Source organism: Coptis chinensis, chromosome 5 (assembly GCF_015680905.1).
Source record: "Coptis chinensis isolate HL-2020 chromosome 5, ASM1568090v1, whole genome shotgun sequence".
NCBI lineage: Eukaryota > Viridiplantae > Streptophyta > Magnoliopsida > Ranunculales > Ranunculaceae > Coptis > Coptis chinensis.
Window position 1 is genome coordinate 40,218,866 of NC_141460.1, and position 22,319 is coordinate 40,241,184.

At 35.9% G+C, this 22,319-nt stretch overlaps 1 protein-coding gene across 1 annotated transcript; it reads right to left on the reverse strand.

The window, feature by feature from the left end:
- Positions 1–1,855: 1,855 nt before the first annotated feature.
- LOC147497506 (polyamine oxidase 1-like) lies at positions 1,856–6,218 on the reverse strand. The gene is made up of 9 exons (XM_086563708.1): positions 6,066–6,218; positions 5,673–5,922; positions 5,350–5,496; positions 4,605–4,851; positions 4,374–4,517; positions 4,138–4,287; positions 2,465–2,719; positions 2,294–2,375; positions 1,856–2,180 (listed from the first exon to the last, which is right to left on the reverse strand). Exons 1-9 carry the CDS (start codon positions 6,181–6,183, stop codon positions 2,101–2,103), a joined length of 1,473 nt encoding a protein of 490 aa, XP_086419834.1. The 5' UTR covers positions 6,184–6,218; the 3' UTR covers positions 1,856–2,100.
- Between the last annotated feature and the right edge of the window lie 16,101 nt (positions 6,219–22,319).

Below are 22,319 nucleotides of genomic sequence, written 5' to 3' on the forward strand. Positions count from 1 at the left end.
ATTAATCTACCATCACCTCTCTCTATATTAAAATAGAGTACATCTGAAGTGGCTAGTCCTCTCCTAGGTGGCATTCTCTTAGGAGAGAGTAAAGCCCACGTGGATGTTTGTTTCTCATTTAAAAGTTTCACGTACCCTCTCTCAACTTCTCAAGTCTCAAACCAATTGTAATTCTATTAAAATACTCTAGCTTCTCAAGTCTCAAACCCATCATAATTTCATAAATATCAACTTCTAATCATTACTTTGTTGAAATTAGTAAGGAGTTTTGAGTTAGAATACCATACTTGCGTAACACTGCTGGTGAAAAATGTCTAATACATAACACGAAAGCCTTATGTGTGTCGGTTGCCTAAGTGTTTTTAATGCATTGTTTTAGGACTTACAATCTATGTCTAGCTGAGTAACCAATCGATTTAATCTAGATACGCGTTTATATACATGTTTATGAATTATGTATATTTTTTTCGTTAACTCAACAAATTATATTCTTCTTAAGAATATTAAGGAACACGAATTTTTTTTCGTTAAGACAGGTTTGGGGTCACTGATCTTAAAATATTTTCTCTTAAGTCGCGGCTGACACCATTACCAAGACGACAACCTCCTTCACCTATTTACTCAATTTAGTTAATGAATTATATGTCTTTTTGTTTATCGGAGATTCCATTTGTGCATCTGAATATATTTCTTTGGTGATTCAACACAATTATAAATCATAGGAATTAATTAGTCTAAAAAAATTAAAACCAATTATAAAAGTAAGACTACTTTCAAAAGGTAGCAAGAATGAGTTCCTTCCTGCATTGTATTAGAATTTGAAAGTTCATGTCCATCTATAACTATTAATATCTTGGCGTATGAACTCTCATTATTTAATGATCTCATTGTGATTCGACGCAATGAATTCACTAGATAATAGAGGTTGTGTGTTACGTAGATGAAGAGACCATTGTACGCAATGAATATAATTCGGTTATCGCTTAAACATATGGTATGTTTTGAGTATGTGTTATATTCCTTGATTGTTGTGTTATATTTTGATATAGTTTATATAGGTAAGTGATAAGAATTGTTATTTAAGACAATAATAACCCAAAAATATAAATAAAACCCTTCGTCAAAACCCTTAAAAAAATTAGAAAAACATAAACCCTTCAAACAAAAAGTATGCAATATGAATTATTAGCTATCAATATACATATATTATTTATTCAAATGGACTTTAGGCTTACGAGTCATTATCTATCTATACAGCAAGTCCGGCCATGGGCCAGGTTAATACTGAGTAGTTGAGAATGCTCCCAAGAAGCCACGTCACTCCGTTCTATCAATATAAATATACTATTTATTCAAGTGGACTTTAGGCTTTTGAGTCTTTAACTATCTATGTAGCAAGTCACCCCGTTCTATCAATATAAATATATTATTTATTCAAGTGAACTTTAGGCTTTTGAGCCTTTAGCTATTTATGTAGCAAGTCCGGCCATAGGTCGGGCCAAATGGCTACTATATATAAGCAGATTAGTTACCGTAGTTGTGGGCTTGTGGTAGAAAGTGTTCTGCACGACTGTACATCTTATGGAGTCGGGGCGGACCTAGAAGGGTGATAGGCTCAATAAATCCCAGAAAGTTAAAATAGTTGGATACATTGCGAGCAATTTTAGCGTATTTTTAGCTTACACGCCCAAGCTAGATCTCAAATTTATTTGAGCCTGACGCATCACCATATCCTGGGAGTCTCAGAGGAATACAATGGAGCTGACTGCTCTTCAATTTCCCTCCAGTCCCCACGTATGGGAAGATATACGGTGATTGACATCTATCTCTCTCCAGAAGTCCCATAACATAAATGTGAATGCAAATCAAGAACATGCAATATTAGCGAAAGCAAGGTCCTATTAACCTCTACTACTATCCACCGGAATTTAATACTGCTTATTTATTTGAGATGAAACTGTCTTCAGTACAAGAAAGAAAAAATACCAAAAAGAAAAAAGCCCAAAGAAAAATGCAGAACTCTCCGACAGACCAGACCATACGCCGAATGTCATAGCAAGATTAAATACTTAATAATCCTAATTAATATTGGTATCGACACTAGGTCCCCTTCGGCATTACATCATACTTGCACATTCTCCCCTTGACACACTTTATCAGCATATCGGCGCTATCAATACCTGAAAAAAAAACGTAAAATGATAAACCTGAATTTTACAAATGATTATTACTAGACAGTTTTCTAGTGAGCAACTTGAAATCACTATTATATATGCTGATCTTGATTACCAACCTGCAAGGTATGCACCATGAACATAACCATTGTAGTGCTCACTTGTGTGCTCACCGGTGAAATAAATCCTTCCAACAGGTGCCTACATCAAATGAATAACATGTGCTTAAATTTTCCACATACTAAATTTTTTGGGAAAAATAAACAAAAAGTTGAGACGTAATATATTACCCTTATCTGATCGTACTCATATCGAGTAACTCCAATCGGCCAATTTGAGAATGTGCCCTTGTAGAATCTATTTGACCACCATTTTGGAACCAGTATATCAGTTACTTCTGGGATGTTTTTACCGAACATGTCCCTCAATACTTGCATAACTTCGGCTTTGGTTTCAGAATCTGGTTGCTGCTCAATTCTTCTTGATTCATCATCAGTTACTGTAACTAAAAGAGCATTGGCTCCAGGGTACTCCCTCTCCAGTTGCTACAAAATCGAAATCATAAATGTTCAATTCTTTAATAGTGTTAAGGCGTATATATTATGTGCAATTTAGAATTTAGACACCACTTGCTTTAGGCGAACTTTTGCAAGAATGAAACACGGGCCTTATGAAAAGGGTTCAAAACAGTGGCCCTATCTCTAGGTGGGTAAGTACTCATATCCAATTGAAGGTGATACAAAAAAATAATAATAATAATATTCAGTTGAAAATACTTATGTATTTGACAAAAATACATAAATGGATAACGAACTATATCTGAAATCAAATATTGGGGTTTAAATATTTTTTTGAGGAAGTTTGGGTATCCATGTGTACCACGTTTTGCAACGTTTGGTTTTGTTTCACTTCCGTCCATTTATTTCATACATATCACGTTTTTCTTCTTTTTCTCTAATTATTTTCCTATGTGGCTAATCCTTATGTGGCAAATGGTGGTATGGACTGCCACTAATTGGACCGAAAAGTTAAACGTAATATCAAGTCGGACTTGAGTCTCCTAGTCAATTGGGCCCATTGAGAGATAAGAATCATCCTTTCTTCCTTCACCAGGAGAGAGATTCACACCCCTTCACCTCTTCTGTTTTAAATCATTATATTACGTAGTCAACCATTAGAATTAACAATCATATATGGTGGTGTGGTTGTTTCTATCCATGTCAACCAAATGTAATCAGTAGGAAATTTTAAGAAGGCTTCAAATTTTTGTTAAACAGAAAAAAGAAACACATAAAACAGTTCAAGATTTGGGCTCAGTGCACCATCTTCCTCTCCAGAGCTGTCTCGGGTGATCACATTTCCGAAACTTTCACTTTGTTTATGTCGGGCAAGTGGTCACTTACTCCTCTGGCATGTGATACTGATGCCTTGAGCCTTCCTCTGCAAGAAGAGACCTCGAAAACTCTAGTCTCAAAGAAAGGGCGTGTTGCTTTTGTTGGTTATATACTTATATAACCAGATGAAACAAACGATCTTACATATTCTCAAATTTGTCAGTCAGTATGCTATTGAGATTTGGAAGAAGATAGCATGACCAGATAATGCTCTCGTCCTATTTTTAATTTAGTCATAACTGTCTAATAATTTCCACTAGTCTCATAACTTAAGTATAGAGCACATGATTCGTGCATGGGGAGTTGCCTAATTAATCTTACAGCAGCAGATGTACTAATATCCCATCATTTGCCATATAAGAAATAGTCATATAGGAAAATAATTAGAGAAAAAGAAGAAAAACGTGACACGTATGAAATGAATGGATCGATAGAAGTGAAACAGAACCAAACGTTGCAAAATGTGGTACACATGGATATCCAAATTTGCTCAAAAAAATAGTTTAAACCCTAATGTTTGATTTCAGTTATAGTTTGTTATCCATCCACATTTTTTTCTATCTATTTACCTGCCAAATTGTGTAGTAACCCCTCTTTTCGTGCGCATACAAAAAGAACTCCGTGCCATTCCCGCTTGGCCAAAATTTGTATGGAAACTTGAGGAAAATCTTGGTGTAAATACCCATGTCGAATTGATATATTGCCATAATCTTCCATGTCTGATTCAAAAATAACAAAATAAAATTTTATAATCCAGAGAGTGGTATTGACTTAATTTAGTTAGTAAACCAAGAGATAGACTAACCGGTAAGTCGGGCTCAAAGTTGATGAGATTAGTCTGAAGAACACCAACACTCGCGGACACCATTACATATCCGGCTCTATATACTGAGCCATCCTCTGTCTTAACGATCACGCCACTTCTTGAATGGCGTATCTCTATAACCGCCTATATGGCATATTATGCAATGTTAGTGATTTTCTAGCATATATTTGAAAAGAAAATATCAAATTCCATGTACTGATTTTTATTCACCTTGTTAAGCTTAAGTCGGGGATCTGTTATAACTCCGGATTTGTCGACTTGAAGGAACTCTTGGGCCACTAAATGAACAACACTTTCATACCCTCTGGGGTCAGCAACAAAATAAAGATCCTCACCAAAGTTGGAAAATGTAGGCAAAGGTTCTGTGTTTAGTAAACTTGTCACTCTTGGTGGTTCAGCAAACTCATAGTCATATTTGTAGTAGTCGATAGACATCTCTATTGGAGTTGATGGGACACTGCATGAGTAATTTGAAAGAGTTAAACATGTTTCGGAAGTAATCGGTCTTTTCTTTACTCTTTTTTTTATTGAACTAGTCGATTCACAAATTATCAACCAAGACAATAAAACCCAAAGGGCAAAGAAATCGATCTTTAGCATGTAGTTTCAACTTTCCACTACCAATTAAGTAAAAAGACTTGGCAATAAAAAGAATCCATTATTGTGGTGGAGTGATACTAGCATAAGATCGAGAGTTATCTGTCCTATACTCCTACGCGGTAGCCGCATAAGATCGAAATTTCCTCCTATTTTAAAATGTTTAATGGGTTGCTGTAATCACATTTTTCAAGATTTTATCTTCTCAACATTAATATATGTGTATTCTCTATCGAACAGTCTTCACCAACAGTTGCGGTCGGCATTCTTCGCCGTGCTACTACTGCTGGGCTACTTGGAGAAAACCTTATGCCATAATACATATTCATGTTGAAAGAGTTTAGGGAGTTTAATTTACTTATTTTTAAGTCGTTGAGATGTCAAGATCGAGATATCTTCCTCTTTCCGTGATGACATAGACGTCGATAACTTTTCACTGAAGTCCGAGAGTTCACCCGATTTATCAAAGAGTGCTTTTACAATGGATTCTTCGTGCAGTCCACCACTTCAAAATAAAAAAGTAACAAAAAGTGTTAATAAGAACAAATTTGTCATAAAACTTAGTACATTAAATCAAGCTGGCTAAGCCTATTAATACTGTTCATGTTTGCACAAAAATGTATATGGCTAGCTATGATAGTGCTGCAAGTATGTGGAAGTGTTTGGTTTGCCGTTACATACGCCTGCTTGTAAGTGTTTGCAGTTAAATTTTCGTAGTCAGAGAAGTATGTCTTGAGCTTGAGCTTGTTCACCATTGTCCAGATGGGGTTGACTTCTTTACCATTAACTCCTTCAACCCAGTTGGCTCCCATTTCTACAGATAGTCCTGCAAAATTGGTTTTATGAATACGACCACCAATTCTATCAGTAGCTTCTAGTATTAATATGTCTTTTATTCCTGCATCCGAAAGCCTCTTGGCTGCCGATATCCCTGAAAAATTGAAAGAACAAAGCATTAGAAATGAGGTAGGAGAACGAAGGCTCATGAAGGAGTTACGTTCATAGCTAGATGCTCGTGCACTTGCAATGTACCAGCTCTGGTGAGCCTAAGCACTTACTAGATACTATACTCACCGGACATTCCTGCCCCAACTATGATAACTGTTGGTTTCGCCTCCACAGCCACAGCTTTGGAGATGAAGAGACTGCTGATGGCTACCATAACAAGGAGTACTGCAACATTGGCAACCATTTTTCTACTACAATCTCTAGCTATTCCTTAGCTATCTATTTATAATGGATGAGAATGTTAAATAAAGTATTGGCACATGTAAAATGAAAAAACAGCCTCAACCAAGATTGTACTTGCTCGGTATGCGTTCTATATATTACGGGTGTACGTAATTTTGGCAAACACAAAATTTTGACCAATGTTTTGAAAACCGGACCAGTCATCAAACCGATTTTCTATTCAAATGGTTGGACCTGGTTCAACCTAGGTTTGATCCGGTGGAACCATTTACCTTCATTTATAAATTATAATTCCCTTTTATATATTTAATAATTATTTTTTTATTCTAATACACAAATATTTATTCAATACCATAAAATTTTGGGGTTTTTTTACTTAAGCCCCAAAATTTGTACCTTTTTTTTTTGTGAAAACCCTCAATTTTCAAAATCATTAGTGATTGCCCCCTCCCACTCCGTCAATTTTCTGTATAACACACGTTAATATTTTGTATATTGGCAAATTTGCCCCTAATTCAAATTTATAAAAACCCATCATTTAAATTTGCCCCATTTTTCAATCTCTCCTTTATTTTTCTCACCAATCAAATTCAACAACTCAAGAACAAAACAACTACCAAACAATTAGGACAAACCCATTTCTTCATTTCCTCAGTGTAAACTGTAAAGTATACAACAAAAAATATCGGAATTGGTTTCCACTGAGTCAACTTGGTTTAACCTGAGTTGGTTTAAACTCAACTCATACTCAGCTAAAAAATTACTCCAAATTCTACAAAAATTTAGAACAATCTAACAATATAATTAGGACAAACTCATACACTTTCTCCAGTTCTTTCTAACCTGAAGATGCTGAACGAAAACAACTTAATTTACTGTCAGCTTAATTACCATCAACCATTGGATTGCTCAGAGACCTTAGAGAATTATCAATTACACACTAATTCTTTCTCAGGAAGTCTTCCAACATAGCTTGCAAATTTACATAATTTGGAGTAACTAGCCCTCAGTGTAAACTTTTTCTCTGGAAATCTAGGTTCCATATTGGTGAATATATATATAACAGGGCTAGCTGTCATACTTGGATGCTAGTCAAAACAGATTCACTAGACCTATCTTCCCATATATTGGAAGTTTGGGCGGACTTGTAAGATTATATCTCTCCAGGAATGTACTTACAGGATCAATACCATCAGAAATAGGAAGATTGACTGGCCTAGCTAGAATCTCTAATAATTGGAAACAACAAGCTTAATGGGGGAATACCAAAGACAATTGGGAATATGGAAAAAACTGGAGGAACTTAGTGGGAAGAGGTGCATGCTCACAGGAAAAATCCCTCAAGCAATTTCCAATTTTAAAAGCTTAAAGTTTTTGAATATATATGACATAAAATAGTTTTGAATAAAACAGAGTTGGTTTTAACTCAACTCATACTCAGCTAAAAAATTACTCCAAATTCTACAAAAAATTAGAACAATCTAACAATTAGGACAAACTTATACGCTTCCTCCAATTCTTTCTAACCTGAAGATGCTAAAACAATTAGTGTTGAACGAAAACAACTTAATTTACTGTCAGCTTACCATCAACCATTGGATTGCTCATAGACCTTAGAGAATTATCAGTACACACTAATTCTTTCTCAGGAAGTCTTCCAGCATACCTTGCGAATTTATAGAATTTTGAGTCTCTGGACCTCAGTGTAAACTCTTTCTCTAGAAATCTAGCTTCCATATTGGTGAATCTAATAGGGCTAGCTGTCTGATAAAATCTAAATTATGCTAAACTACTACTTACGCTAATTATGTTAGGAAGAAAGTAAACGATAATTTATACTCTTTTATATCAAATTTCTACTCTCAATTATCATGCAATAAAACTAAAGTAAGAATTCGTTCCACTCCTAGTTGCTTAGAAAATAACTAATTCACTTAATGATTAACAATTAAACAATACGAGAGCAATTATTCCAAATATAACTAATATGGTGAAAACCAATATTGAATATATTCTAAATTGAACCATGTGAATTAAATAATAAGATGTGAATATGAAGAAGGAATTAGGGAGATTTGAAATCCACCTTGATTAATCTCTAACATGCTAGTATAGAGTTTGTTGCAACCCTAATCTTTATGTTTTCACAAAGGGTTCAACATAAAGGTTAGGTCTTTTTATCCCTAATTATTTATAGCATCTCTAACCAACTAATAATTAGCATTAGAGGAAGTTGAAACTCATTCTCATGGTAAATGAACTACCCTATAGATTTGAAGCTCTTAAATACAATTATTTTATTCTAACACATCAAGTTTTTATCAAAACTTCAATCAAACCCCTCTAATAGAGATTTAGTTATGGATCATTAGACTATCATTGAATAAATAAGAAAAATAAAATATGATTAAAAGAATACTTGAATTGAAAATAACTTGAATTGTATTAATAGTGGCTAGGCTAATAAAACATAAACTAGGTTAAACTAAAGAGAAGAGGTAAGACTAAGAGATAGGAGTGTTTTTTTTTTTTTCCTTAGTATTCTTTATATAGGAGAGGGTTAGGTTTACAATTTCGTGCATGGGCTTTGGAGCTATGTTTTGGGCCACTAAATCAAGTCCAAAACCTAATTACTTAAGTCCAAAAAGGGTTTCTTTATTGGAAATTACTGGAACAACATTTTTGTCCACTTTCACTTCTCTAATTGGATTAAGTTCTAAACTATTAGAAAGCTCTTTCCGAGCTGGTTATTTTGACATATAATAGGCTCAATTCTAAGGTCTGAGTCCAAAGATACAGTCTGCGGATGTTCTATTGATTTTTATGCTCTATTTCTGCCTGCGTTGACTTTGACTTTTCAGTTTTGACTGAGCTTTAAAAAAGTTTTTTCTCCTTGAAAGTTGAGCTTTAACCATAGAACTTCTTAGCAACCAACCTTTGCTAATTTCTCTCGCAAAAGTGACATATTTCTTCACATAATTGACTCCAAGACCTAAAATATACAAAAGTACGTAAACAGTACTAACTCTAATTTATTATAAACATAATTGGTATATATGTAATATTATTAAAGGGTTAAAACTATAATTTTGAGCTCTTATCACTGTCATACTTGGATGCTAGTCAAAACAGATTCACTAGACCTATCTTCCCAGATATTGAAAGTTTGGCCGAACTTGTAAGATTATATCTCTCTAGGAATGTACTTACTGGATCAATACCATCAAAAATAGGAAGATTGATTGGCCTAACTAGAATCTCTAATGATTGGAAACAACAAGCTCATTGGGGGAATACCAAAGACAATTGGGAGTATGGAAAAAAGTTGGAGGAACTTAGTGCGAAGAGGTGCACGCTCACAGGAAAAATCCTTAAACCAATTTCCAATTTGAAAAGCTTAAAGTTTTTGAATATGGCATAAAATAGTTTTGAATAAAATAGAGTTGGTTTTAACTCAACTCATACTCAGCTAAAAAATTACTCCAAATTCTACAAAAATGTAGAACAATCCAACAATTAGGACAAACTCATACGCTTCCTCCATTTCTTTCTAACCAGAAGATAATGCTGAAACAATTAGTGTTGAATGAAAACAACTTAATTTACTGTCAGCTTACCATCAGCCATTGGATTGCTCAGAGACCTTAGAGAATTATCAGTACATACTAATTATTTCTCAGAAAGTCTTCCAGTATAGCTTGCGAACTTACAGAATTTTGAGTCTCTGGTCCTCAGTGTAAACTTTTTCTCTGGAAATCTAGCTTCCATATTGGTGAATCTAACAGGGCTAGCTGTCATACTTGGATGCTAGTCAAAACAGATTCACTAGAGCTATCTTCCCAGATATTGGAAGTTTGGTCGGACTTGTAAGATTATATCTTTCCAAGAATGTACTTACAGGATCAATACCATCATAAATTGGAAGATTGACTGGCCTAGCTAGAATCTCTAATAATTGGAAGCAACAAGCTAAATGGGGGAATACCAAAGACAATTGGGAATATGGAAAAAAACTGGAGGAACTTAGTGTGGAGAGGTGCACGCTCATAGGAAAAATCCCTAAAGCAACTTCCAATTTGAAAAACTTAAAGTTTTTGAATATGGCATAAAATAGTTTTGAGGGCAAACTTTCTGCAAGTATTGGTGAGCTTACAAATCTGTTTTATCTTGTCACAACTGATGCTGGACTGGCGGGGCTAGATTATTGATTGTTAGCAGTGCAATAGGAACTGCAAGGAATGGGGGAACTTGATTGCCTACTGGTGGCACCATCGAAAGTGTAGTGATAGGGTTAGTAGGCGGCACAGTTACGAGTGTATGGTGATAATTAGTGTGGTGGAGGGAACTGCAAATGGGTTTGTTGTAGGATTCATTGGTGGAAATGGGGCAAAGACGTATGGGTATTTCGATTTGTCATAAATTGGTTCTTGAAGTTCATGTAGCTATTAAAAATGTTTTAATTCTTCAATGGTTTGATTATGATACGCAAGATAGTATAAAGCTTACTAAGTTGTTGAATTTAATTGGTGATAAAAATGAATGAAAGATTGAAAAATGGGGAAAATTTGAATGGGGGTTTTTACAAATTTGAATGTTAAAAATGGGGTTTTACAAATTTGAATTAGAGGCAAATTTACCAATATACAAAATACCAACGTCTGTTACACAGAAAATTGATGAAATGAAGGGCAATCACTAATGATTTTCAAAATAGAGAGTTTTCTCAAAAGGGGGTACAAACTTTGGGGGGTTAAGTAAAAAAAGCCCTAAATTTTTTTTATACCAATATTTTGACAAAATTAAAAAGAAACTTCAAACGATTGATCATTAAGTTTAGATCACTAGGTTACTTCATCAGTTATTTTTAAATTTCTTTGTTGAATCATTAAGTTCATGTGTTTTTCTTGTTTGTAATATAGTATATTAAAGAATTTGATGGATTTTAATAATCTCCCAAATTGCATTATGTAAGGAGAATGAGAGTTTTTCTCGTTTGGAATAAAGTATATTAATGAGATCTATAATAAGTACATATATTCATCCAACCTCAAGCACCAGTCACAAGAAAACATGTGGAAGGTAATTAAGTCAACAGCACATCAAGTTAAACCATCAAACGCAAGTACAAGAGTACTCAGATCAACATCGCTACCTCTACTAGCAGAACACATCTCAACCAGACCATTTGGACTACAATCCAGGTATTACATCCTGTACTCAACATCACTCTACTAATAGAAGACATCTCGACAAGACTAACCGGGCTACCATTCAGGTATTACACTCTACACGTACTCAACATCGCTTTACTAATAGAAGGCGTCTCGCTCAAACCGACTGAACTACAACTCAGGTATTACATTCTATGATCTTCTTCGTTCCACCGATACCACATCCATTCAACCAACCGAGCTATGAACCTCAACACAGTTTAACAGAATGCCATGAACCAAGTCCAGGACATGCGTTCCCCCCTCCAACATACATCAAGTACAAACCATCATCCACCATTTCTGCACCACAACGTCTTTGCCTCACCAACTATAATCATCATCTCTTCTGTCAACCATAACAACATACCTCTCCACCAACTACATTAATTGTTCAGTCATACCATTTCGTACAACACATCCATGTTCTCAGCCATGACCCATTCTTTGCCATCATGATTCATATGCTCACACCAAATCTATAAAAGCCAACCCTAGAACTACGTTGTTGGCTTGATTCTGGATCATTCTTTCTAACCGGATATGTATGCATCTTTCACCAAGGAGAGTAATCATTAACAAACACCCAAAACCTTCCCCATCCAACTCAGATTAGCCTAGTCCTAGTCTCATCTGGTATAATATTAGAGTGAGTCCTAAATAGACTCATTTGATATTTACATTTGGTGCCGTCATGAGAGGGATTATACAAGTCACCTGACCTATTACTTTCCGACCAAAGTACCGACAATCCTACAATGGCAAATTACAAATCAGCTAACGAAGTGCTCCAAGCCTAAATTGTGCTAATCCAAGCCTACTTACTAGCAAATAGGCATGCATTGTTAGAAATCTCCTCCACCCCAACGACACCGATAACCCTCACCCTTAACAATGGCCTCCTATCCAGCCACATAGTGGCATCACCAGCACATGATGAAAATGCACAACCACACACGGGATTACAAACACGCATTTGCACCCCACTGACTCATAGTCCTTCTTACATCCTCGAACATATTTGCAATTATCGATGGTTCAAACTAGACGTCTAGAAAATCCGAGAAATGAAAGGGCAGCAATACTACGGTTTTCATTAGGTATGTAGCCACCCAACGAACAAGCAGTGTCATGCACTACATCAATACATCCAACACTAGCTCGAAGAAGGAAATTAATTGGAATTCGTAGCATTACCACATGATGACCTATGATACAGGCTGGAAGCCCAATGACCACCGACTTACGCACCAACACCCGAACCCGGCCAAAGAACAACATGATAAGTCGTTTCTTCACCTTTCCTTGTCTACTTATACCTTTAAATTTTAATAAACATGTCTTTCATATCTACAAATGCATACCATTGCACGCATAACATTCCATGCATACCATTTCATGCATGCACCGCATCTTATCATGCATATACCGAATCTCAGTATATAAAGTACCAGGCCATCCACCTGAGTACACTTGGAAGCTTAACAAAGTGTCAAGTTGCACCCTGACCACACTTTTGAAGACAGCCTAAACCCTCAGGCAGTATAGTGCTGATGCAAAGTACTAGACCATCGATCTAAGTGTACTTGAAGACCAACAAATTAAAGTGCCAGGCCACGCTCTGACCACATTTCCGAAGACTGCCTACACACTCTGGCAGTATAGTACTGATAAGAGCCCAAAACTGTAGTTTTAACCCCTTAATAATAATACTTTAAGACCAATTATGCGAGTAATAAATAAGAGTTAATGCTAATTACGTGATTTTATGTATTTCAGGCATGGAACTCAATTATGTGAAGAAATATGCCACTTTGGCGATATAAAGGAGCAAAGGGTTGGTTGCTAAGAAGTTCTGGGATTAAAGGCCAAGACGGGCGTAAACAAAGACACAAAAAGTCGTGAGAACTTCAAGATTGTATCTTTGGACTCAGGCCTCGGAATTGGGCGTACCTTATGTCAAAATGACCATCTCGGAAAGAGCTTTCAATGGTCCAAACTTTGACCCAATCAGAGAAGCAAAAAAGGACTAAAAGCCTATTGAAGTCAAAGCTAGCTGAAAAAGGGCCTGTGGACTGAAGAAATTGGGCTTTGGGCTCGATTTTCCGGCCCAAAACATAAACCCTCAACCCATGCACAAAAATGTGGATCTGGTCTCCTCCATTTCCACACACAAGACTTAGCTCTTAAGGAGGAATTAGCTTAGGTTAGAAGGGGGCCATTAGAGTAGCCATTAAACCTTAGTTCTAGATCTAGTTTTGAGAATTTTAATTACTTATTAATTAGTTTTCATTCCTTGTTTTAGATTAAGTATTAAATCATTGTTTATCATTCATTAGATAAATAAAATAGTTAGTTCTTGTTAAATTCGATTTTGTTATTTATTGAATTACTTAGATCTAAATTCAGTTATTAGTTGTTATTCAATTCTTAGTTGTTAATTTAGGTTTCAGTTATTGGTTAGTTAAATTCAATAAAGGTAGAATTTTTATATTATGTCTTATTCAATTTCATTTGGAAATGATAGTTTGATGAATCGAGGCTAAACCTCCATTAGAGGGGTTTGATGAAGCCTTGATGAAAACTTGATTTTGTTAGGTTAATCGTTGTAAGAGTCTATTCCACTCTAGAAGGACGTTGATTTGCCATGAGAATGGGTGGACGTCCTCATATGCTAGTTATGAATTGGTAGAGATGCCATGTATAATTAGGGATTAGAACGACCAATCCTTACCGTAAGAACATAAGAATTGGATTACAACAATCTATGCTAGTTTCTTAAGTTGGATTCAGGGTGGATTCAATTCCCCCTAATTCTTATTCTAGATTCAAACCTTAGTATTCCATAGCATTTCGTAGTATAATTCGTAATTCTCTCATTGACTTTGTTAGGATTTATAGTCATAGGAAACTTGAATGCTAAAGAACTAGGAGTAGAACGAATCTTCTATTCCAACTCTACTTCAATAGATTCGAGAGTAGAAATCTTTGATAAATCTAGTACAAGTTCAATTTTTAGTTTTACTTGCATTTAGAGTTTTATCGCTTTATTCATGAGTAAAACTATCATTTTTACGATTATCAAGTGCTGACGCAAAGTACCAGGCCATCGACTTGAGTGTACTTGGAGATCAACAAAGTGCAAGGCCACTCCCTAACCGCATTTCTGAAGATGGCCTATACTCGCATGCAGTATAGTGCTGACACAAAGTACTAGACCATTAAACTGAGTGTACTTGAAGACCAGCAAAGTGTCAGGCCATGCCCTAACCGCACTTCTGAAGACAACATATACTCTCAGGCAGTATAGTGCTGATGCAAAGTACCAGACCATCGACTTGAGTGTACTTGAGGACCAACAAAGTGCCAGGCCATGCCCTGAGCATATTTTTGAAGATGGCTTATATTCTCAGACATTAGTATAGTACTGATGCAAAGTACTAGGCCATCGACCTAAGTGTACTTGAAGACCGACAAAGTGTCAGGCCACGTTCTGACCGCACTTCAAAAGAAAGTCTATACTCTCAGACACAGTATAATACTTACACAAAGTATTAGGCCATCGACCTGAGTGTACTTGAAGACCAACAAAGTGACAAGCCATGCCCTTACTGCACTTCTAAAGACGACCTATACTCTCAGGCAACGCAAAGTACCAGGTCATCGACTTGAGTGTACTTGGAAGAGCATTAAATCCATTAAACGGGTAAGTTCAACAAAGTACCAGGCCACGTCCTAACAATACTCCTGAAGACGGCCTATACTCTCAGGAAATATAATGTTAACGCAAAGTATCATGCCATCGACCTGAGTGTACTTGGAGGAGCATTAAACCCATTAAACGGGTAAGTTTAACAAAGTGTCAGGCCACACCTTGACCGCACTTCTGAAGACGACCTATACTCTCAGGCGGTATAACGTTGAACGCAAAATGTCAGGCCAGCAAACTAAGTATACTAGATAGAGCCATGATCTGGCACCATCATACAAATACCTCTAACCATCCCAGCCCCCTGTCAAAAATCCCGAACCAAAGCTAACTAAGGGTTTCTACCTCTATTCAAAAGTCGTACATCTAACACATAGAACGACTGAGGGCTACCTAAACAATAGACAAAACCACAAGCCAAATCTCTGCCTTCAGAATATCAAAGCAGCCTAGAAAGACATACAAGATACCCAACCAAAGAAGAATTTCCAAGAATAAAGAAACACTACAGTGAACCTCACCAGGCTGACCAAGATGGAAACAACTCACTATTTTTAACCATGTAGGAAAATAAAGACGAGCAGCACAAGACATACTCTAATGTATAAGCCTATTATAGGAACCAGATTTATAAGACATACTCTAATGTATAAGCTTATTATAGGCACCAGATTTAGAAATGGTTATTGTAACAAACTTATAACAAACCAGCATTAGCAAAACTTAAAACAACCTTGACCTTCTAGACTCTTTGACTCTTCTAGATTAAATTACAGAATTGTAACTCCATTCTATTACTAAGTACTAAGGGCAAATGCAGGATTCAGATTACCCATTTCCTACAAGCATAAAAGCTAGCAAGAAAGGACATCTAATTCTCTTATAATATCTTCAACACAATAATTACTATAAAATGAAGCAACCATCTATGTCGTAATCATATCCATCATTCCATACCCAGTTATCAATAAATGCAAAGCATATGCAAATGATGCTTCTCAACAGAAAAATAACTCAAGATGGTGTATGGTGTTTCACATGCCAAAATTTAGGACTATTACTTTTTATGCTGGCAAAAATATCGATGACAAGTGTTATTGTCGCACTAAACATCAACTTTTATATCGATTATATAATTAAAAAAGATATTTTAATAATAATTATTATTAGAATATGTCAGTATTAGAATATGTCCAATATGGAAAGTTCCACGTTTCTATAAGTGTGGACATTCATATCTAGTAGTTTATATTATCATGTTTTAGTTTATTATAAGCATGTAACTCTGGGTAGAGAACAATCTAAATACAATGACTCTAACCATATTATTCTAACCTACTCTCTTCTAAATTTTTCTTCTTATTGGTTTTTCTCTCATTAGAACAATATCACAACTCTCCTAGCATCACCACTAATATAGAATTCTTCATAGTATCAGAGCATTAGGTTCAAATATAAGTTTTGTGGTATGCTAGGAGAGGTATCTCCCAAAATTAGTATACAAGAAGAAGAAAAAAATCAATTCTTTTTCAGTTTTTTAGTATTCAAGTTAAGATTCAAGCTTTCTCACAAGAAGAAGGTCTTATATCTCAATTGAAGTTTCAATCATTCACTGTTCACCGGCGATACTATTCACCGCACTGTTCACCGGTAGTACTATTCATCGTACTGTTCATCGTCATGTTTAAGTATTATGAGTTCTGGAATCTTTTGTCTTATTATTCTCTATTGTTCGAAGTAAGTTTTTAAGATTCCGTTGATGTTTAAAATTTGTTTAAAGAATGCTAGGAGAGAGATCTAAAGTTTCTTTGTATTGGTTTTTTAGTATTGTTTCGCTTCCGCACTCTACGTCTCCACAATCTCTCTGTCTTAGTATTGATAAGAGGGGCACAACCTCTCTGTATCTTAGAGTCTCTGAAGTTAGTATTGGACGAGGCACGCATACGCTTAGTCTAAGCCTTCTGCTAGGTGCGCACGCCAAAGGTTGGTTTCAGTACTGTTCGTCGTTTTTTATTCATAGAAGAGGGAGTGCACGCGCTCAAGTATAGCCAGGCCCAAGGGGCACACGCGCCCTGAGTACTGGAAGTTGGAAGAGTAGAGGGTGCGCGCGTGTTCCAATATGCCTTGATGAAGGTGCGCTCGCGCTCTAGCCTCCACACATTAGGTTCCGAGATTTTTGGAAGTATCAATCCTTTGGAAGGTAGTTTACACTCTCGTCCAGGATTGGAGGGGTAGTATCGTTTGTATGTCATTATGGATGTTTGGGGTTCTAGCTTCCGCGTAGTTGGTATTGATACCGTCTTCTATCTCGGTTACTAGAACATGATCAAGTTGTTTGTTTGAAGTATTATAGGGGCACACAACCTCTATCTCACGAAAAATTATTCTCTCTATTTCCAGTACTGTTTTTGAGGTTCTCCACCGATAAAAAAAAAATTGAGGTTCGTCCTTGCCAACAGTTACATATTATCAGCTCGTTTCTATATGGAGTTTGATTATAGGTTTGTTGGGTGTTGTGATCTTGTATTGTGAGTAAATGGGTAGAGAAGAAGGTCAAATTGGGCCACATTGAGCTATTTCCTATGTGGGTTATCCTGTTTGTGTTGCTGATTTAACTCACTCGAAGAACACCTAGCCAGTCAAATTGGGCCAGATTCGATCCAGTCTGCATCTTTTTGGTTATCCTCATCATGTTTGGGGTTATCCTGTCCGCGTTTGTTTGTTATCCTCATCATGTTTGGGGTTATTATGTTCGCATTTTTTTGTTATCCTCATCATGTTTGGAGTTATCCAGTTCGTTTATCATTTTTTTTATTCCTTTTATGCCGCAGTGGTGCTCGGTGCTCAATTCAAGTCGGAATAGACAAGCCTTTGTATGTTCCAACTCCGTCTTGTATATTCCAACTTGAGGAGGAGAATATGGAGATATGAGGACATTGAGTAGTATATAAGGCAAGGAGAATATGGAAACGTATGTGGAAGAGTACTCATGTCTCCATATTCCATCATGTCTTGGTGAACTCACTTATTTGCATCTCAACAATATGACATCCCCACTATTCAACACTCATGTTTCCAGGTAGCAGTTAAGCCTAAACTACACTCATGTTTCAGTATTCAGGAGTACCCAGAACAGTTTTTGCAAGAGTTTAACAATGATATTGATAGTAATAGCCAAGAAGCTCACATCAAATCAGTGTTATTGTTTGCAATTTATGTTATGCAAGACTTCAACAGTGATATTATTAGTAGCAGCCAATAATCTCACATCAAACCAGTGTTATTGTTTGCAATTTATATTGTGTAAGACTTCAACAGTGATATTGGTAGTAGCAGCCAAGAAGCTCACATCAAATCAGTGTTATTGTTTGCCATTGCCTAAACCGACAGTTTCACTTCCAGAACGTTTCAACAATTGTTCGAGTTCTTCAACTAAAGACAATTCTATGCGAAAAGGGGAGCTATATTCTTATCTTTTTTTTTCTGACATTCAAGCTGCAATTTGCAAGTTTGCGACATTACAGCTTGAGGGGGAGTATTAGAATATGTCCAATATGGAAAGTCCCATGTTTCTATAAGTGTGGACATCCATATCTAGTAGTTTCTATTATCACGTTTTAGTTTAGTATAAGTATGTAACTCTAGGTAGAGAACAATCTAAATACAATGACTCTAACCCTATTATTCTAGCCTACTCTCTTATAAATTTTTATTCTTCTTGGTTTTTCTCTCATTAGAATAATATCACAACTCTCCTAGCATCACCACTAATATGGAATTCTACATGTTTTTTTATTTTTATTTTTAATAGGGTTAGAGTCATTGTATTTAGATTGTTCTCTACCTAGAAGTTATGATAAGAGCCCAAAACTGTAGTTTTAACCCCTTAATCATCATACCATAGACCAATTATGTGAATAATAAGTAAGAGTTAATACCGATTACGTGTTTTTATGCATTTCAGCTTCAAAGTTCATTATGTGCGAAAATGCGCCACTTTTAGCTTAAAGGAGCAAAAGTCAGCTAACTTCCTAATGCCATATCTTTGGACTCAGACCTCGAATTGGGCCTACCTTATGTCAAAACGACCGCTCGGAAAGAGCTTTCCAATGGTCCAAGCCTTGACCCAATCAGAGGAGCAGAAGTGGACGAAAAGTCTGTGGAAGCCAACTGCAGCTGAAGAGGCCTTTTGGATCGAAAGAATTAGGTTTTGGGCCCATTCTCTGCCCAAACCCCGGCTCCAAGCCCATGAACGATTTTTAGATCTGATGTATAAAACAAAAGCTTAGCTCTTTGTTAATGGTAGATAGTTAGGTTAGAAAATAAATTAGGTTAGAATAAGAAAAGTAGCCATTAAACCTTAGTTCTAAATCTAGTTTTAGATTAATTAACTAGTTTTATTCTTGCCTTAAATTCAGTATTAAATTATTGTTGTTGATTTCATTAGATAAATAAATTAGTGTTCTTGATAATCTTGTTCAATTTCTTTACTTAAATTAGTTTAATTCTTAGATTCAATAGTTGTCTTTATTAGATTGAAATAATTCTTGCATGAGTAATTGCTATTAAGGTTTAAATTTAGCAAGTTTCAATCTTTATATTATGTTTAGTTTAGATTCAATGGGAAATGTTAGTTTGATGACTCAAGGCTAAAACCCTCTATTAGAGGGGTTGATGAAGCCTTGATGAAAACTTAGTGGTTAGTATGGAATTGGTTGTAGATTCTATTCCACTCTAGAAGGTCGTGGTTTCGCCATGAGAATGGGTGGACGACCTCACATGCTAGTTAGTATTCGTAGAAATGCCACGAACACTAGGGATTAGAACTTCGAAATTCGTTGTAGAACGTGAGAATTGAGATACAACATTCTACGCTAGGTTGTTAAGTTGGATTCGAGGTGGAATCAATCCCCTAATTCCTTATCATAGAGTCCAGCTAGTATTTTCAGTAGTTGAATTATTATATCTTGTTAGTATAAATTGAATCTGTAGTATAATCATAGAATAGATATTTCACATAACACATCACTCTCACCATTGTTCTTTGGGTTTGTTCAATTGAATTTGTTTAAGTCTTGAGGTTTAAGAGTGGAACGATTCCGTACTCTATATATTGCATGAATATACATGTGAGAGTAGGAAATAAATTATTGATACCGTAAGAATAAGGTTAGAGTAATCTAATTGTATTTTTACGGGTTATCAAGTTACATACTTATACTAAAGTAAAACATGATAATAGAAACTACTAGATATGAATGTCCACACTTATAGAAGCGTGGGACTTTTCATATTGGACATATTCTAATACTGACATATTCTAATAATAATATATAACCCCATAAAGATTGGAAGCCCAAATCGAACCGACTTAATTAATGGGTATTGATCCGGTTTCCTAAATATAATAAAAAAACTCGAAAGAACCGAACCCGATAAGCTGAAACCATTATAAATAGAACCGAAACCGGTAAAAATTGAACTGGAACCGACACATGAACACCCTAGTTATGAAGCCATTTTACTCACTATAAGTACGTTCAATTCTACAATCAACAAAGATAACTCATGCTGAACTGATGATCATCATTTTTTGGGTTTGTGTGGAAGGTATAGAATTGTATTAGAATATGTCAGTATTAGAATATGTCCAATATGGATAGTCCCATGTTTCTATAAGTGTGGACATCCATATCTAATAGTTTCTATTATAATGCTTTACTTTTAGTATAAGTATGTAACTCTGGGTAGAGAACAATCTCTCAACCTAAGAACTCTTTAACCCTAATTAATCTCTAGTCTTCTTTGGTCTTCTTCTTGGTGTCTTTAATATATCAATGTCACAACTCTCTTAGCACCACCATTAACATAGAAATCAACATGGTATTGGAGCGAGGTTCAGTGGTATGTTAGGAGAGGAAACCCTCACCAAGAAAAAAATCAAAATCAGTTTGTTTTAATTTTCAGTATAGTATTCAAGTCAAGTTTCAAGAAGAAGAAGGATTTCTCACAAGAAGAAGTTCTTATATCTCAATTCAAGTTTCAATTTTTTCTCTCAAGGGGTTTCTCGTTCAATCGGCATTGTTCACGTTACTATTCATTCATTAATCGCTCACGCAAGACTATTCACGGTAATCGCTCACGGTCATGTGAAAGTAAGTTTTCAAGATTCCGCTAATGTTTAAAGTTTGTTTGAAGAATGTTAGGAGAGAGATCCAAAGTTTCTCAGTATTGGTTTCTTAGTATTGTTTCACTTCCGTAATCTACGTCTTCCGCAATCTCTCTGTCTTAGTATTGATAATAGGGGCACAACCTCTCTATATCCCATAGTCTTTGAAGTTAGTATTGGACAAGCGCGCACACGCTTAGTCCGTACACCAAAAATTGTTTTCAGTATTGTTCCTATTGTATTTAGAGAAGAGGACGTGGGGGACGCTCCAGAATTGTATGAGATAAGCGTGGGGTGCGCTCTTGCTTGACTCGACTTCCAGACAGTTGGGCGCAGGGCACGCTCCAATATGCCTTGACAAAGGCGTGCCCGTGCTCTAGCTTCCACTCATCAGGTTTTGAGATTTTTGAAGTATCAAGCCTTTGGAAGGTAGTTTACACTCTCGTCCAGGATTGGAAGGGTAGTATTGTTTGTATGTCGTTATGGATGTTTGGGTTTCTAGCTTCCGCGCAGTTGGTATTGATGTCATATTCTATCTCAGTTTCTAGAACATGATTAAGTTGATTGTTTGAAGTATTATAGGGGCACCCGACCTCTATCTCACGAGAAATTATTCTTTCCATCTTTTACTGTTCTAGAAGTTCGCAGTCATAAAAAGGTGTGACTCACCCTCCACCCTCTATAGTGAGTATTGTTTGATGCATGTTCTATTAGAATTTTTGAAGTATGAAGTATTGTTTTTGAAGTATAAAGTATAGTTGGAGTATGAAGTATTGTTTTTTTTTGGAGTGGGCATTGGTTGGTTGTATAAGTTGGTATTTAGTTTTCTCAGTTTCAAGTTCAAGTCGGAATAGACAAGCCTTTGTATTTTTCAATAGCCTTGTATATTCCAACTTGAGATGGGGAATAGGGAGATATGAAGACATTTAGTAGTATATGAGGGAAGGAGAATATGGAGACGTATTAGAAAGAGTACTCATGTCTCCATATTCCAAAAGCCTTGCCTTCTTCATGACAAGGCTATCCACTCATGACAAGGCATATCCACT

Bases quoted from the DNA above. Each gene is read 5' to 3' on its own strand.
- LOC147497506 (XM_086563708.1), bottom strand. From the start codon at position 6,183: ATGGTTGCCAATGTTGCAGTACTCCTTGTTATGGTAGCCATCAGCAGT. The intron at 5,497-5,672 runs GTATGTAACGGC...TTTATTTTGAAG, and splicing joins GCAAACACTTACAAGCAGGC to TGGTGGACTGCACGAAGAAT. The intron at 4,288-4,373 runs GTTAGTCTATCT...TTTTTGAATCAG, and splicing joins ACTTTGAGCCCGACTTACCG to ACATGGAAGATTATGGCAAT.